Source organism: Gigantopelta aegis, unplaced genomic scaffold, assembly GCF_016097555.1.
Source record: "Gigantopelta aegis isolate Gae_Host unplaced genomic scaffold, Gae_host_genome ctg3536_pilon_pilon:::debris, whole genome shotgun sequence".
Lineage (NCBI taxonomy): Eukaryota > Metazoa > Mollusca > Gastropoda > Neomphalida > Peltospiridae > Gigantopelta > Gigantopelta aegis.
Genome location: NW_024533391.1, coordinates 1 through 18,877, shown reverse-complemented (window position 1 = coordinate 18,877; position 18,877 = coordinate 1). Strand labels below are relative to the sequence as shown.

Genomic DNA, 18,877 nt, shown 5'->3' with positions numbered 1-18,877 from the left:
CCTTGTTAAGTGCATACATAAATTAAAGAAACTTTTTATAATTAGTACTCCACCCATATTAATTATTATAGGATTATATCAACAGTGACTATTGTCACAGATGAAGATTTCAAAGACCCTTCTGTTCAAATGAGGTATATAAAGATTATGTAATTATTAACTGATAACAATCTATCTATTGTAGTGTGACATCAGTTCAGGCATGTCTGGACTCAGCCTCAGACCAATTGGATCTGGACTCTGTCTTTGTTGATCAAGGAAAGGAGAGAGTAGCTGTTGTTAGTGATTGTCACACTGTTGGGTATATGTTGCTATGGTTACTGATCACAAAATGTATTGGGAAGTGTCAGTTAGAGGTAAATGGATGCATTCTTAGCTCTAATAGATGTATAGCTGGTTATATATTTAGAAATAATTTCTATTTTGTAGGTTCGAGTGATAATGATTGATTGGTTAAAGGGGCGTGGTCAATTACATCATCTTTTACAGAATATATTTAAGTATTGTACTATGTCAACACATCAAGACTATTCTGATGCTCTACAAGGTACTATAATAATACATATCTCTCTGATCTGATCTCTCTAATATAGTAACATTATCTCCTACATTGAGACAACTAGCTGGCTCTCTATACTATGATATAGCACAACACTTACCTCCATTGCTGAGACAATGGTATGTGACATTAGACAGACAGACATCTTCTCTTGTAAGCAGGTTAGTTCTTTTCTATTAACCAAACACCAAGTATAGTATATATTATAGTTTTACATCAAAATGTATTAGTACAAAACTATGGCAACAAGAGATACAACGAATGGATAATGTTAATATGAAGTTTGGGAACATGGAGGTACTATTATTAGCTGATATATTAATGTATTTTGTCAATAGGTTAGAATATGTGCTGGAGTGAGTGAAATAATTGTTGTTTATAAACTTGATGAATTCAGTATTGAATTAACAATCTGTGTCCCTGATAATTATCCATTATTAGCACCAACTATTAAAGAAGGTCGTCGAGCTAAAGTAGATTTATCATTGTGGAGAAAGTGGCTATTACAATTAAGTGCCTTTGTTGCTAACCAGGTATCATGTTGTCATAAATTATATTAAAATTATTGTTGATTATAGAATGGATCTATTTTAGAAGGTCTCTTATTATGGAAGAGTAACTTAGACAAACATTTTTCTGGTTTAGAAGATTGTATGATCTGTTTCAGTATTATTCATGGATCAAATTATTCTTTGCCTAAAATAACTTGTAGAACTTGCAAGAAGAGATTTCACTCATCCTGTTTAGTAAGTCACTCATCGTTAATTTAGTAAGTCAAATAACTATAATAATTTATTAATAATATTATAATATATTATATTATAATAATTATATTTATTAATAATATTATTTTCTAGTACAAATGGTTCAATACCAGTGCAAAGAGTACTTGTCCATTATGTCGTAATGTGTTTTAATTTATATTATATTATTCTTAATGAAGGCTGTCACGTAATGATTGTGTTAATGTTAACAAGTTGTCCCCAGTATTGGTATTAATTTGAGATAATCTGTCATATTGTCCTGACTCCAAACAAACCTAGACAATATACAATAGTTCACTGTAACCATGGCAACAGTCCCTTACTGTATGAAGTTCTTTAAAAGTCTCAAAATTCAGTTGTAGATTATGATGTTCAATGACATTCATAAATAGAATGCTCTCCACAATAACGACAACATTGAATTAATTTATTAATTAGTAGTAGCTATCGGTTGAGTACATGCTACTGACATAAGAGCCTGAAACATTACAATGTCCATATATGGTCATCTCCGCTTACTTCACAAGTTGATTGGTTAGGTAGTAAACTGAATTTTCTAAATCATCGTAGAAATTATATGATAAAAAAGGTGTGTATCTTCAGACTGCGTTCGGAGGATAGGAAATATGACCACAGCCACAACTTTGGCAATCGTTCAATGTAGCTCACCGAGGCTGTGTCGGTAATGATATTCATAAGCGACATGGTCCGCGCCCCACAAGAGCATGAAGACAAAATCAGCAGTACATATAAAAAGGAACTTGAACAGTCATGAGTGCCAGTGTGTTGTGGGCCAGCGTTCTGCAATGCATCAGACCTCTGAGATGGTTACCAGCATACTCTACGGAGTATCCGAAAGGCCGACTAGGATAGGGCTGGTAGTCTCCCTTTAAACGAGAAGAGGCTGGTGTATTTGTGGTTCCCGGTTCCTGAATGCGACATTCCCTAAGAGCTGGAATCCCGTACGGCTGGTTTTAAGTTAGGGCGACGCTCCAGCCAGGATTACCTCGCGAAGACGAGGGTTACCAAGCCAGGTGGCGGGTCCCAGCTAGCAATAGCAGGGAATCCTGGAGCCTAAGTGGAAGCCTGAGTGGGTGAGCGAGTAGGAATCGTTTGGGCAACACAAGGGTTTTTTTGTTTTTGTTTTTTAATTTTATAAATCTTACTGGAAGGATTGTCAGTAAAACTGGTCAGTCTGATATTGAGAATCTAATTTTAAAAATTAAGACACGATTTTAAAAATACAATGGAGTTTGGTGTCAACTTGAAGTCACTTGGTTCTACTGACAAATGACTTTCATTATCCATAGTTAATATTAACTTGCCTTCAGACCAATACAAATGTCATTACTATGCCTAATGGTAGTGCTAGCTAGCAGGGTTGTGAATCCTGGTCAGTCAGTAACCCTCGTATGGGCAACACAACATGTCTTTTAAAAATAATTCTATTTAATTATTATAAATAAACTGTATTTAATTATCTTTTATAAATCTGTTTTGAAAGTATTAATTAAGGAATACTTAGTAAGAAAAATTTAGGAAGTGATTACAATAGAGATGGTAATCCTATATGAGCAACACAGCTACACTTTTTTTGCTAAAAAAGTAATAAAATGTCTGAGCTAGTGAATCTAGGACAAATGTAATATTTATAAAGTGTCCTAGGTAGCATGCAAGGAACATCATAATTGAATATGAAATTAACAATGAAATAATCCAGTCTCAACTCTAACTAGATACACACTTCATTTATTTATTAATATTATTTCTAGTACAAATGGTTCAATACCAGTGCAAAGAGTACTTGTCCATTATATCGTTATGTGTTTTAATTTATATTATATTATTCTTAATGAAGGCTGTCACGTAATGATTGTGTTAATGTTAACAAGTTGCCCCAGTATTGGTATTAATTTGAGATAATCTGTCATATTGTCCTGACTCCAAAACAAACCTAGACAATATACAATAGTTCACTGTAACCATGGCAACAGTCCCTTACTGTACGAAGTTCTTTAAAAGTTTCCAAATTAGGTTGTGTAGATTATAATGTTCAATGACATTCATAAAATAGAATGCTCGATCAGTATCTCCACAATGACGACAACATTGAATTAATTTATTAATTAGTAATATATCAGGAGTAATTGCAGGGGTCTCTCGTAGAAATAATCTCCATGTTCTGTAGATAATATCACGAGTATTACGATGTGTAGGGTGACGTAAAGCAGTGTCTATTAGTATATTATATGTTGATAAGTGGACTGGTAACTGAGACTGTCTTAGATCAGAGAAAATAAGTAAACATTGGTCCCATATCATCAATATCACTATAAGCTGAAAGGACATAGTTAATAGTATCTGTACTAGTTAATAAACCAGCTTTTTTCATCATCTATTAATTATAAGAAATAATTACAGGTCAATTATATAATATACCTTTTCAATTAGTTTAATACATCTGATAGCATCCTTTGTGTTAGTGCCTTCAAATTGAAGTCTAGTAATTGACGATATTGTGATAGATTCAGTCTAATCTCAGCCATATCTACATGTTGTCTCATTGTAACTAATAACTATTAATAATATTAAAATAAACCACATATTAACTTGTATTAATAACTTACATTTAAACTTAATGTTGGACATAATTTGTACAGTTTGAAGTCCAGGAAGTGCAGGCACTTGATGAAAATGGCAATCTTTTTTTGAGCATAATTTTTAAAATAGTCCCCGCCCACTTTGTAGCTATTGGTTGAGTACATGCTAGTGACATAAGAGCCTAAAATTTATATCATTTACAATGTCCATATATGGTCATCTCCACTTACTTCATAGTTGATTGGTTAGGTAGTAAACTGAATTTTCTAAAATCATTGTAGAAATTATATGATAAAAAAAGGCGTGTATCTTCAGACTGCATTCTGATGGAAAATATGACCACACCCACAATTAATTAACACTTACTTTAGCAACCGTCCAATACTTTGTAAATTTATAACTGAATTTATTACATTTACTAAATGATTTCTGCTGATATCAGCATCAATACTAATATCAGTATGATCTACTGCTTGAGATAGAAACTAACTCCCAAAATTTATTAAACACTAGAGCAGCCATTTTTTTACATCTTTCTTCTTTAAAGTAGCTTCCATTAATAGTTCCATACTTTGTAATGTTATAGACTGATCACTACATGATAAAACATCATATGCTTTTTCTGGTTTGTTTGTTAAACTAAATATATCAGCTATAATTGTTAATGGCGCACAAGATATATCTGGGTAGATCTACGAATAGTAAAGGCCACACCCATTAATTAGGACATACCTCTGATAACAATTCATAGCTAAATCATCTTGACCTTTACAAGTTAGTGCTCGTAGTCGAGCACATATTACATCTTCACTATCTCCCTCACTATTATATAGCTCATATACTTTAAGTCCATATGCAGCATATCCAGCATTAGTTAGTAAGTCTACAGTATTACTTATAAATGATCCATTAGCCTATAATAATATCATATGATAAATATAAAAATATATAACTTACTCTCAATAGAAGATCTTGCTCAATAAATTCAAGAATTGTTTCTAATTTTTCCAACTCTAGCAATACCTTGACATACGCAAGTCCAGTCCTTCGTGTCCATGACCACACCCACTGTCGACATGTCTTGACGGACAGCTTCTACAGCCTCCCAACTGCCCAATAAGTGACTGAGACGTAACAGAAGATGATATGTACTAGCACTGAAAGGGTGTGGTTAAGATTGGCTCGATATTCTTTCCATATCAGAACTGCTTTATTATATTGTGCAGTACTAAAAGAACAAATTATGATGAGTTATAGGTCGCCCACTCACCTAATTAATCCATTTAATTTTTTGTTAAACTTTCTTGTTCTTTGTCTACTCCAATCATCTAAATCATCATCATCAGCTCCGCCCAGAAATGTACGGACAAGAATCCATCCTTGACTAACAGAACACCTTCTTGACTTATTCTACAACACAAATATCTCATTTATACGTAATATATTGTCATAACAGAGTACCTGAGTAAGTAATCTTACTCCAAACCTGATCATTCTCTTGTAAATGCTACACGTGGGAAGGCGTGGCACCTTTGTAGTATACGGAGATATTATATTTATCCTACGTTTCATTTGTGGCAGAAATATCTAAACGTTTCCGTATACGTTCGTATATTTATAACCCACGTGGTGATTTAGGATGTCTTCTTCACACTCAAGCCTTCTGCGATATGAAGGATGTAATTTCTTACGACAACGACTAGTATTAGCAACACTTAGTAACAGATCTATTGAAATATTAAAGATCAGAGAAGATGAAGAAGAGCCAGGCCTCAGAGGTAATAAAATAATAAATTGTAATATATTATATTTGTTTTAGAGTTTGAAGCAAGTTTTATACGATTATTGGACAAGTTAACTAATGGATCAAAGATACAAGTAAATGTTACTGGTCAGTCAGTATAAGACAATATATAACTCTATCTATTAATAATGTAGGTACTAGTATATATTATAAACCAGGATTGTTAGAAGGTGGTACTATTGATCATGATTGTAGTCAACAACGTAGTATTGGGTATTATTTAGAATCTATTATTATGTTAGCACCATTTGCTAAATATCCTTTAAAAATAACATTAAAAGGTGTTACTAGTGGACCAGATGATCCATCGTAAGGTCTTATAAAATGGACAAATAAAACATTAATGGATGTATATTTGTCATAGGCTGATTATTATAGATTATGTGTTTCTACCTTTATTAAAGAAGATATTACCAGGAGATGAGTTTAGATTTAAAGGTATTTACATCTAGTATGTATTATTATGATATTGCTATACTGGTAGGTTCACCAACGAGGGGTGTGGCCTGAAGGACGAGGTGAAGTGTATTTTTAGTTGTCCAATTGTTCGTAGGATTCCTCCTCTCTGGATGGATGAAGAGAGTAAAGTCAAGAGAATTAGAGGTTTAGCGTATCCTTACTACATGTAATATGTAATGTATTATATTAATGTCCTTAATACAAGGTAATAGATATTGTGTTAAAGTTAATCCTGGAATGGCTAATAGGATGGTGGATTCTGCTCGAATTGTATTAAATAAATACTTACCAGATGTTTACATTTATACTGACTGCAGTTCTAAAGGTGCTAATTGGTGGGTGTGGTCTAATTATATATTATAACTGTGTTTTAGTTCTTCAGGATATGGACTCGTGTTGGTATCTGAAAGTTTAAATGGTATAACTCATGCTGTGGAAGGGTGTCAGACTGGATCTCATTCAGAGACTGGTTCCCAGCCTTGTCTTCCTGAAGATATGGGCGAGATACAGCATTAAAGTTAATAGAAGAAATTGTCAAAGTAAACAACTCATTAATTAAAGCATTAATTAATAACTTAATAATAGGGTGGAGTAATAGACAGTGGTGCACAATGTATACCACTATTATATATGGCTCTTACACATCGTGATGTATCGAAAATAAAATGTGGATCACTCACTCCATACACGTAAATATTTTATTATATAATGATGTAATAATATCATATGTATTTTATATAGTATTCAATTTCTTCGTCATATGGCTGATTTCTTTAATGTGGTATATAAACTTGAATCTAAAGATGAAGAGAAAGACAATGATATTGTTAGAGAAACTGTTTTATTGTCATGTGTAGGACTAGGATATGCTAATGTCAATAATCTACTAAATGAATCTATAATAAACATGTGGGTCTATTCTAATTATTGCCCACTGTGTTGATAACTTGATATATGAAGAGATGAGTGCTAAGATCAAGAGGCTTTCAAATAACGGCAGAAATTTTAAATTATAAGTTATAATTTTATTTTATATGTGTAATTATGTAGTTTATCATCTAGCACGTTACATCAATCTTTGGTTATTACTGACATCAACTTCAAAAAAAGGTTATACGAGTAAGTTAAACTGGTTTGACTAGTAATTCATCTTAGCACATAGGGTAATACTGAGCTAACAATATTGCCAACCACACCTACTAATAAATTGTGGAAGATCCCACTAAATTGCAAACAATGTCGTATCCTTTTATCATAGTTTTAATTTGTTATGAGGATAATTTATTAGAGCTCCTTAATTAATGACAGGAATATTACAAAGTTACAATTAATGGATCACGTAAACCAGCTAATTTCAATTATGTTGATCCTACACTTTGTGTATGTCCTCCAGACACTAAAAAGTAAGTCTATGACATCATTGTAACGTCATTGTGGGTGTGACCATATTTTAGACGTAATTTGGAGTACTATAGTAGTTGTTTTATCAGATGCTGTCAAGTCATGTGACTATGACCACAATGGCGGAGAACTAGTTATTAAAGTACCTCGTGATGCATATGATGCAATAGCTAGTTTTGGTAAGTAACTCCTCCACTATTATATTATGTAACTCCTCCCACTATTATGTTACAAATGTCGTGTAAAATAGATCCTACTCCTATTAAAGTATTAATTGAATTCTCCTTGGAACAACCTGTGGGCGGAGTCCAGTTTGTTCAGACCACACCAGACAATTCGGTTAATTATATACATTCTATAGTTTTGTGTTTAACCTCATGTTTTCATTTTTATTCCTATAGCCTCATACTCATGTCTATTCTTACGGTTGGATCAATTCCGCTAGGTCAGTTTAATCATCATTTTTCTGATTCTTGTTTCCATGGTAACAGGTTATGGTTTCCCTGTGTTGACTCCTATAATGAGTTATGTCATTGAGTCTTAGCTATACAATACCAGTATCTATGATAGCTATAAGTTGTGGTGACCTCAGTGATCAAGTAAGAACATAATATATTAAAATTAATTTTATCAAATTAAAGATCATTTCAGCTGATGGTCGTAAAAAGATATTTCATTATAATGTCAAAGTCCCTACATCTGCTCCTTTAATTGGATTTGCTATTGGGTATGTTATAACTAATAATAACTAATTATTATAATAATGTATTGTAGACATTTTGATATCTATCTGATCCTGTTATGCCTGAAGTGACTTATTTTTGTCTGCCACAATTACTACCAATATTAAAAAATACTGTCCAATTTGTTCCAGAGGTATGTGTGGTGTATCATGTGATGTGTCATGTGACTTATTATTAGGTATTTGGTTTCTATGAAGAATTATTAAGTACTGGATTTCCACATTCCAGTTATAAGTTAGTGTTTGTTAGTGATACTTATCAAGACAGTCAGAATTATGCTGGTCTTACATATATAATACAACATTACTTCATTCTCATCGTATTATTGATCAAGTTCCTATTACAAGAAAAATAATAGCACTCTCTATTGCTCAACAATATTTTCAATGTTATCTTCTACCTCAATCATGGTAATAATTAAATTAATTAATAGGAGTGTCTCCATATCTAATTATGTTTAGGAGTGACTGGTGGTTACCTGTTGGGATATCTCATTTTATTTCGGATTGTTTGGTCGTAAAATGTTTGGTAGTACGGAATATCAATATTGGATTATGACAGTAAGTGGGTGTGGTCTTTAAACAAAATCATTGTTGTATTAGGAACAAAGAGAGTATGTAAATACGAGTGCAATAATTCTCTTCCTCCACTATGTGAAGTCTTAACAGAGAGTGACCAAGGTTACTATAATGTTATATAATATGTAGTAATGATTTTATTTATAGAAAGTCCAATGACATCATTTAATCCACATCTTTGTAGTGAAGAAGTACTTTCAATATTGGCATCAAAAGGACACCTTGTTATAGAATGTTGCAATTAAAAATTGGACATGATTTACTAGTACAGGTATGTATTATCTTATATTTAACCCTTTCATAACTCTTTTAGGTATTTAATAAACTCTTAACATTAGCATCAGTTGTAGTACTAGTACAGACTATAGTCAATGGCATAATTTATTGCTCTCAACTGCAGGAGTATGTTCCCTATATTATTAACATTAATTATAATTTGTATAGTTTTTAAAGTTAGTTTTAACAGTATCTGGTAAAGATTTGACACATTTCTTGGAGCAATGGGTTGGACACAGTGGTATTGCTGTTTTTAATGTATCACAAATTATGTTCGTAAAAAGAACATGTTAGAAACTTCGTTTATCTCAAGATCCACCTCGAGGTTTGAATAAATTTGTGGTAAGTGAAATAATTAATTAATATATAATTATATTATATTATATAGGGTCCAATGAATGTTGTAGTACAAGAATTTGATGGTTGTTTCACACATGCCATACAAGTTGAAGAGACAATAACTATGTTATGAACTACCTTGTCATTCTAAAATACGCAAGTAAATAGTCTTTACTTTCTATATGTTTTATTGAATTTGATACTAGAGCTAAAAAAAGAAAAAAAATGACATTATCACACGGAGAAGAGATAGAAATTAATGTCTCTAGTTTAGAGTGAGTTATCTATTATGATGTAATGATTATGTCATATTTAATATAGTGCTGAAGTCCCCAGTTATGTGGGTACGTGTTGATCCTGAAATGCAATGGTTACGTCAACTAAATCCAATACAATCAGATACAACATGGATTAATTTATTACAATTTGAACGAGATGCTATAGGACAATTACAAGTAAGACAATGTTATTAATATTAATATTGTTTATAATGGTAGGCTGTTGAAGCATTAAAAACAGTTTCCATCTCAGTCCTCATTAAATGCTTTAAAAGATGCTGTTCTGAATACTGGCTATTATTATCGTGTTAGAATAAAAGCTTCTGAATATTTAGCTCATGTGAGTATGTATTTTGTGTATAGATGTTGACCACACCCACTTTTATAGGTGGTTAGTGAGTTGATCTCATCAGGTGATCTCCCTTCCCCAGATGTATTGATACGATTATATCGTCAACTCTATTGTGTGTCACAATATCCACAAATGACACTAGTTAAAATCACATGACTTCAGTGATATTGCCAACTATTTATTACATCAGGTAAAACTAGTTTTAGATACTAGTTTGACCAATTCTTTGTAGTCTCTTCTGGTTCATATCGCTAGTGTTAGAAATAGCCATGCCCACTGTCCACGTGAGATATTAACTCTTTTTATTGGATATTATAAAATACAGTGACAACCAAACAAATGAGGTAATAAAACTGGTTTTTAAACAGGTTTATAAAACTTGTTAGTATTCAGATAGCTATTATCGTGCAAGTCTAATAACAGCTTTATCAACTTATGTAACACCTCCTGTCGCTGTACTACAATCTACAGAGTAAGTTTGTACTATTTTAGTTATTATTATAATTATAAATATTATAGATCAGAATTCTCTCTATTGTTATTACAACAAGATATAAAGGTATTTGTTTTAAGGTATTAATAGTTACTGTTATAATCAGAATGTAGTTGTTAGAATTAAATGTAATATTATTACATTTTGTATCACTTGAATCTGTTGTGATCACATCTAGCACATCAATAAAATATTAGTACTTTTAAATAAAAATTGTATAGTAAATAGCAAAACGTCACAAATGGATTGATAATGTGATACAGTAAATATATAAATTTCTATTTATTTAGTCTGTTCTACAAGAAATTGTCAAATGTTTAAATATTGAAAAAGTTCTATCATCTTACAAGTTTTGTAACAATAAAGTGAGTGGGTGTGGTCATAGATCTGTTCCTATTTTTGTCATTAATAGTTGTTTGAAGCTATACGAGTCCTTCAACGTATGGGACACATTCCAAGCAATAGTGCATTATTTAAAGAATATAACAAGTATAATTTAATAATAACTATTAATATTTATTACTTGTATATAATAGGTCTGATATATATATTGATGTTAGAATTGAAGCAATACAAATTATTGCAGATATTGTACAAGGTACATTATAATGATGTCATAATGAGTTAACCCCTATTATTAGCTGATCAAAATGACTCTGAATTAAATTATTTATTAGACATTGTTGAAGATACAAATGAACTACCTCATATTAAGTAAGACCCTTATAATATGTTGTTATAATTAGTATGTTAATAGATTGAGTGTTTTACAAAGTCTTGCAAGTAAACCGCCATTTACTAGAAAATCTGAGTCAGCAATTAATACAACATCATTAGTTGAAAGACTATGGACTTTAATTAGGTAGGTGTGGTCAACTCCACCACTATTATATTTCTTAATAGTTCAAAGTTCTCATCTGATGTTCGGTTACGTCAATCAGCTATTGATTTATATGAAGCTCTTTATGGAAACAAAAATGATTAACACCAACCTGTCTATCTCAAGGGGTTGTGTATAAAAAGTTAATTACTAGTTATTAAATTTTCTTAGTTGGGTGTGGTCATTGACCTAAAAGGACGAGTTGCTCGATCAAGTATACCTGTTGTAGTAAGTATAAAAGTGATCATATGATGATCATGTGATGATCATGTGATATAGAGTCCTCAACCAGAAGATCCTATTGTTGAGATGGAAACAATATCAACATACAACCAGTATGTAATATTGTATATTGTGCAACAGAAGATGCATTGTTTGTTGCTAGGCAACCATTTCCACATCCCTTGCGTATTACTTTAACTACATCTGGAGAGACTACAGTTCCATCACCTCCTCTTCAGCAGTCATCTCTAAACTAATGCCAGTCAAACTCAAACTACACTCACCGTCAGTTAGTCGTGATGTCACACCCAATTCTGGAGATGATGTTTTCTCCAAGACCAAAAAAACATAAAGTGGAACATAAATTAAAGAAAAAAACACAAACACAAACGCAAACATAAACATCAAAAAGGAATATAATTTTTGAACTTAATTAATAATTTTGTAGGCGGAGACAACAAATAATGGCTTTCAAATTTGGCAGATATTTTCTCTCTCAAATGTTGTATTTTATAAGAGTTCTCTGAGTTTTGCATTTGTTAATAGAAAACCTGTTGTACCAGGTCGTATCCTGTACTGATTGCCATGGTTACTGAGAGTATAGCCCTGTTATAATCTTTAATTATATTCAGATATTCTTGTTACTTCATATCGAATTGTGTCTCGTTTTCATGAACTGTCATCTGAAGAAGTGTCTGATTTATTTAATTGTGTTCATTGTATTGCCCCTTTATTACAGCAGCAATATAATGCTACTAGTCTGACTATTGCTATTCAGGTCACCAATATACATTATATCAATATTGACTAATATATCATCTAATAGGATGGTAAAGATGCTGGACAGACTGTAGAACATGTACATGTACATGTACTTCCAAGAAAACCTGGAGACTTTCAACGCAATGATGAAATTTATGAAAAAGTAATAGATTTGTCATTTAGTATATAATATTGATTTCTTTAGCTTGAGACACATGATAAAGTTGAAGATAAGTTTCGAACTGAAGAGGAAATGGCTAAAGAAGCAAGTTTATTAGAAAAACTATTTATTAACAAGACAGAATAGATACATAGTATACAATGTTGTTTTTATACATTACAATTATATTGCATTTTTGTTTGTGGTCTACATATTGTACATGTTTTGTAGTGTTCTATACATGTTCTCTCCAGCTTCTAGACTAGCTCCAAGTATTCCAGCTTGTGGATGAGATGAGCGATCTTCCTCTGGTATATCAAGAAGACACTGATCATTTTGTAGTAACGTTAACATGATATCATTAAATCCAGGTCGTTTCTTAGGATCTGGATGCCTACCAAACATCATAATACAAAGTGTCATATTCTTACCAGCATTCATCATTAACTCATAAATTAGTTTAGGACATCCTGCAGGAGATGATAGCCGTTTTCCAGAAGAAACTACTCTAATAGCCTAACCAACAATGTTACAATATCTATAACAATAATATACCTCATTATTAGTTGTTCCTTCAAATGGTTTATGTCCTAAACTCCATATCTCATAAAGGACACATCCAAAGCTCCATACATCACTAGCAGTGGAATATCTACGATATTTGAGAGCCTCTGGAGCTGTCCATTTGACTGGAACTAATCCTCCTTCTTGTGCTAAGTAATAAGTATCATCAAACAGATTATGAGACATGCCAAAGTCAGCAATCTATTATGAAAGGAAAGCAATTAAAAACTGCTGTAAATAAAATGATAATGATATAATAATAAAAAATAATAATAATAATAATAATAAAAGTAGTATGATGACGATGATGATGATGTTGACCTTGCATATGGCATCACTGGTGATGAGAAATTTCTAGCAGCTAAGTCTCGATGTATAAAACCTTTAGAAGAAAGGTAGGTCATACCAAGAGAGATTGTCGACTACAGTTCAATAAAGTATCAGATACATTAGAATCTGTTGATCTAAAATTACAACTTTTCAAACAGAGAAACATATAATGCATTGACTAACTGTTGTCTCTTGTTTATTAGCCAATTATGAAGATCAATTTCCATCAATTCAACCACTAACATTAGCTATTATATTGTGCTCAATATAGTGTTAAACTTGTTCAAACTTGTTAACTTACGGTGGTAGGATCATCAGTAACCACACCATACAATTGTATGACATTGGTATGACAGAATTGACCCATAATGGCTGCCTCTTGTAAGAACTTAACTTTTTCTGTCTCGTTTGCTTTCATGATGTAATATTTTAACAGCAACAGTTTGAGGTCCTTCCAGTTTATGCCATCTTGCTTTTTTTACTAATGCAAATTGACCAGCTCCTAACTGCTCTACAAACCTATTAAAAATTATGTTAAAAATAATGTCACAAATAAATTTTTTTACTCAAGATCTGTTCTTGGAATTCTTTTCACTCGAATACTATCTAACTGCAAATAAAGTTCTTCTTCAATTTCCGCAGGTTGCCAATATGGTCCATCTGTAAATCTTTCAGACTCTTCCAAAGTTTCCTAAGCAATGTTAGATATAAAAGTTTTGTATTACCAACACTAACATCATATAGCGATGATGTCCATAGTGAACTGATGAGGCATTAATATCAATAACTTCAGTATTGGGTCTTGCCTATAAAGTAATAATAATAAAATATAGTATTGTCACATGATTACCTGTCTCATATGAATAACTGAATAAGGACTGATTTCACTTTTCATACTCTGCAGCTGGCCATTCAAATCTTCATCTAATAGAGGTCTCTTCACTATTAACATATTAATATACATATAATATAAATTACATTTAATTCACTTACAAGATGAATATACAATTGATTGTTCCACTGGGGGCTGCTGACGAGATTTCCTATAAGCTAGCAGTATCAGCAGTATACATGTTACTATGAAAAGTATTATATAATAGCTACTACTAATATTGCTGTCAGTAATGATAGAACTGTGTGTAATCAACTTATCACTAGTAGATGTATCAGTACATTGTGGTACTGTACTGTTCCATTGTCCTGTAGCCATAAATTGAAGGCATTTATTTCCTACTATTGTAGAATTGTCTAGACATTGATAACATATTACATCTCCAACATTATATAATGAGTGACTCATCATCATCAACTATAAAACCATTCTCTATGATTCTAACAATACAGAAAAGCATCTTGCTCACAAATTGGTGTTGGAAAAGACCAGTTTCCCCTCTAAAACAATTGTATAGACTTTTCTCCATTTAATTCATAGCCTTCAGTACATGTAAAATGGATAATAGATCCATTAAGAAAAGATGTTCCAATGCGATATCCATTAAGTGGAATACCAGGATCTGTGCAGTTCAGTACATACAATACGGTATGTTGCCACTCCATTGACCATACTTTCACAAGTTGGTAAGCAATCCCACTTAATAAGAAACCCATTTTGACAAGAATAACGAACAGTGTTTCCATAACTGATCAGATGAGTTTGATCGACTGGCCATTCTTTGGTACAAGAGGTTGCCCACAATTTAATGGTTCTGAATATAAATTAAATAATTTTATTATTTAATTATCGACTTACCAATACTAGCTCCAGCTAATAATGTTATTGAATTATTATTATTTATTGGAGAACATGTTACTTCATTAGGAATTCCTTTAAACTATTGAAATATTTGACCAAGACATATTCCATTAGTTTGTAGTGTGTTTTGAGCTAACATTTGATCTCTACATTATTTTATACTTGGATAGATAATTCCCATTACACTACCAGGCAATATAAGAATGGATGTGTTAAAACAATACCAACGACATGAAAAGTCGTCTTGCTGGATTACTGCCTGTTGCTCACTAATAGTTTGAGTAAATGGAACTTGATGACTTGCATCACAGTTATCTATTGATATATAGTGTAAAAACATTATTATATAGAAGACTTACTGGGTGGTAGAGGGGTAACATCAATTGATATTTTCTGACTGTTTTATCTAGAAACTTTATTCTAACAATAATTTCAAATCAACTATAATACCTTCTCATATCGGTTAGAATGATCAGTTGGTTGCCATAGTGATAATCTACCAAGTGTTGGCTATACAGTAGCATTCCTTCGTGTACTCAAGTAACAGTAAGTGAAGTTTCTCAGATACCATCCCCAAATGGCAGACTTTTCAAGGCCCAAGTAGGACTCCTTGATCATATATATTCAATTATGTGAAGTTGTTTTCTTCAGGAACACCAACAGTAAACATTGAGCACACTCTACAACAGAAGATAATAAAATAACAATCTATAAATATCATTTATTACTTATTAGCAAGAATATCATCATAAGTCTCTCTCTTCATTTAGCAGCTTAGTCGCTTATATACATAATCATGTGGTTGTTATGACAACTTGTACATCAAACACAGTGTTAATAGTGGGAGTGAAATAATGACGTAGTGTTCATATTTTATATGATATCATAGTTGTCACTTAATAAATTTTAAAATTGTATAACAATGACATTTTTTGATGAAGTATGTGTACCATACAAACATTATTGGCAAGTAGCCTGCAAAAGTATGTGCCAACTAATTGTGGCTCAATGGATAAACAAAGTGGTTAGTTATTGTGACAATATAAAATAATACATGTCATGTTTTGTAGTGTTTTATACATGTTCTCTCCGCTTCTAGACTAGCTCCAAGTATTCCAGCTTGTGATGAGATTAAGAGATCTTCCTCTGGTATATTCAAGAAGACTCTGATCATTTTGTAGTAATACTGACATGATGTCATTAAATCCAGGTCGTTCTTTGGGATCTGAATTCCTATACCAAATATTCTATCGAGTATTATGTCAATATAAACATACCAACACTGAAGGATTATATGATAGAGTGTTTTAGAACAACCTGGAGTGGTGGAAGGACGATATCCTTTTTCTACTTTTACTTATCACCTTGTATAATTAAACTTAATAACATAACATTAGTTGTAATAAATACTTAACTCTTTATTAGCAGTAGCTTTCAAATGGGTTTATGTCCTAGACTCCCATATCTCATAAAGGACACATCCAAAGCTCCCATACATCACTAGCAGTGGAATATTAACGATATTTCAGAGCCTCTGGAGCGTCCATTTGACTGGAATATACTGCCCTTTTTAGCAACGTAAATAATCTTCATCTCAAGATTCTTTGACATACCAAAGTCGCAATCTAATAAATTTAATTGAGGGTAGATTTATAATTATATTGACAGTACTGTGCATTGGTAGTTTTCTGTTAATAAATATTTCTCAGCAGCCAAGATCTCGATGACACAATCCTCGTTGAGATAAATAAATCATTTCCTTCGCAAATTTGTTGACAATGTTAGCAATGTATTTTGGCATATTGACAAAGATGTTATGTCTGCCGTAAACTATTATGAGATATAAAATATTATTATAGAATAGGTCTTACTTTGGTCTTAATGTGTAACAGAAAATGTTGAAGATTACCGCCCTGGTGGGCATCTAGTTCCACTACTAACATCTATTAATAAGTCATGTGACAGTCCATGTGACAATTACCTACTAGTTATCTCCCACTGACTACACCATACAGTTGTATGACATTAGGGATGAAGAAATTGACCCATAATGGCTGCCTCTGTAAGAACCTGATTTTTTCCCATTTCTCAGTTGCTTCGTGATTGTAATGTTTTAATAGCGACAGATCTTCATTTAGTAAGCTTGATGAAATTGCCAAAATTACCAGCTCCCAAATAAACCAAGACCCCCTGTAATTATAAGTAGTAATAGTTTTAATATGTTAGTTATAAAAGTTACTTTAGTTCTCCTAATGAAATAAATTTAACTTGAATAGATTAAGTTGTACATATAGTCTTGTCCTTCTTTTAGCAGGTATTTCATAAGGAGCAACCTATTGATAATATAATGTTAAAACATATATTAACTATATCAACTACCTTATCATATTGTTGTGTTGAGTTAGTTAGACCCTATAATTATTATAATAATTAATGATAAAGTCATGAGGTGGCCATACTTACTGTTGTGGCATAAGTTTAATATTAATTATGGACTATTTAGTAGGATTTATTATCAAGATTACTAACTAACAACATCATAAGCTAAATAAAGACAACCATCATTAAATATTTCTGAAATTAATATCCTTACTTGTAGCATTTTGTATTCTTTTTTCTTTTTTTTCTAATAAAAGCACATAATAATATAAAGAGACTTACAAAATTAGTAATAGTGTTAGTAGTATAGTAACTGTTGTAATAATGCTGCTATATGGGTACGCTCTATTTATCAACAGGTGAAGTAGAGAGTAAATTAGATTCAAAGTCTGTTAATCTTGTTTGTTAGGGAGATCCAAGTGGTTCATATTGTAGTTGATATGTTTTGAAGATGAATATTGAATTACTTGGTCTTAGTTTGGTGGTCGGGTATTAACTGGTTACATTGTTTTGATAACAGTTTTGCTGTTGAAGTGGATGTCTCCAAAGTACTCTCATCTGATAAACATATTGGTATTGTACATGTTCCATTGACCATTTTCTGAACATATGATAGTATCATTACCCACTCATGTTGTAACGGACATTACAAGAATATTTGACTATAGATCCAAATAAAAAGTTAGTATGAAAAACGTTGACCATTTCTGGTTACCCAGGGTCAACTACATTTTAATGGTATAACATACGGGAGGACCGTTACTACGCCATTTTCCATTACTATTACAAATGAGAGTATTAAGACCAGTGCGATAATAGCCATCATAACCCATTGATAACGTATTTACTGATCACTGCAGTGTACCCACCCCCCACATCTGTGTTGTTAGCAAATCCCCATAAAAAATCTCCAGGATAATTCACAGGTATGTCGTATTGCATACAGAAGATGGCTCTGTCCATTCTCCATTTGCTTGACAAGTTACATTACGGTTTACGAGCAAGTACATTACTTATTATTGCATTGTAAAAATAGACTGTTATCCCAATTCTATTGTCTCCACTAGCTGTCCATTATCAGGTTAGAGATCTTAACTGCCTTCATTTTGACCTCTTGTCTGTATTGACTCCAGATCCAGTACCAAGACAGGTTCTTTGTGTTTACCATGATACTACCTCA

General features: G+C 32.1%; 1 protein-coding gene and 1 pseudogene across 1 annotated transcript; both read left to right on the top strand.

Annotated features, from left to right (window-relative positions):
- Positions 1-5,563: 5,563 nt before the first annotated feature.
- Positions 5,564-12,101, top strand: LOC121392217 (annotated as a pseudogene).
- A 112-nt stretch (positions 12,102-12,213) lies between these two features.
- On the top strand, positions 12,214-12,818 carry LOC121392221 (bis(5'-adenosyl)-triphosphatase-like). The gene is given in 5 exon segments (XM_041523546.1): positions 12,214-12,244; positions 12,247-12,315; positions 12,382-12,527; positions 12,576-12,674; positions 12,717-12,818. Coding segments are annotated over 5 exon segments (447 nt in total).
- Positions 12,819-18,877: the final 6,059 nt, after the last annotated feature.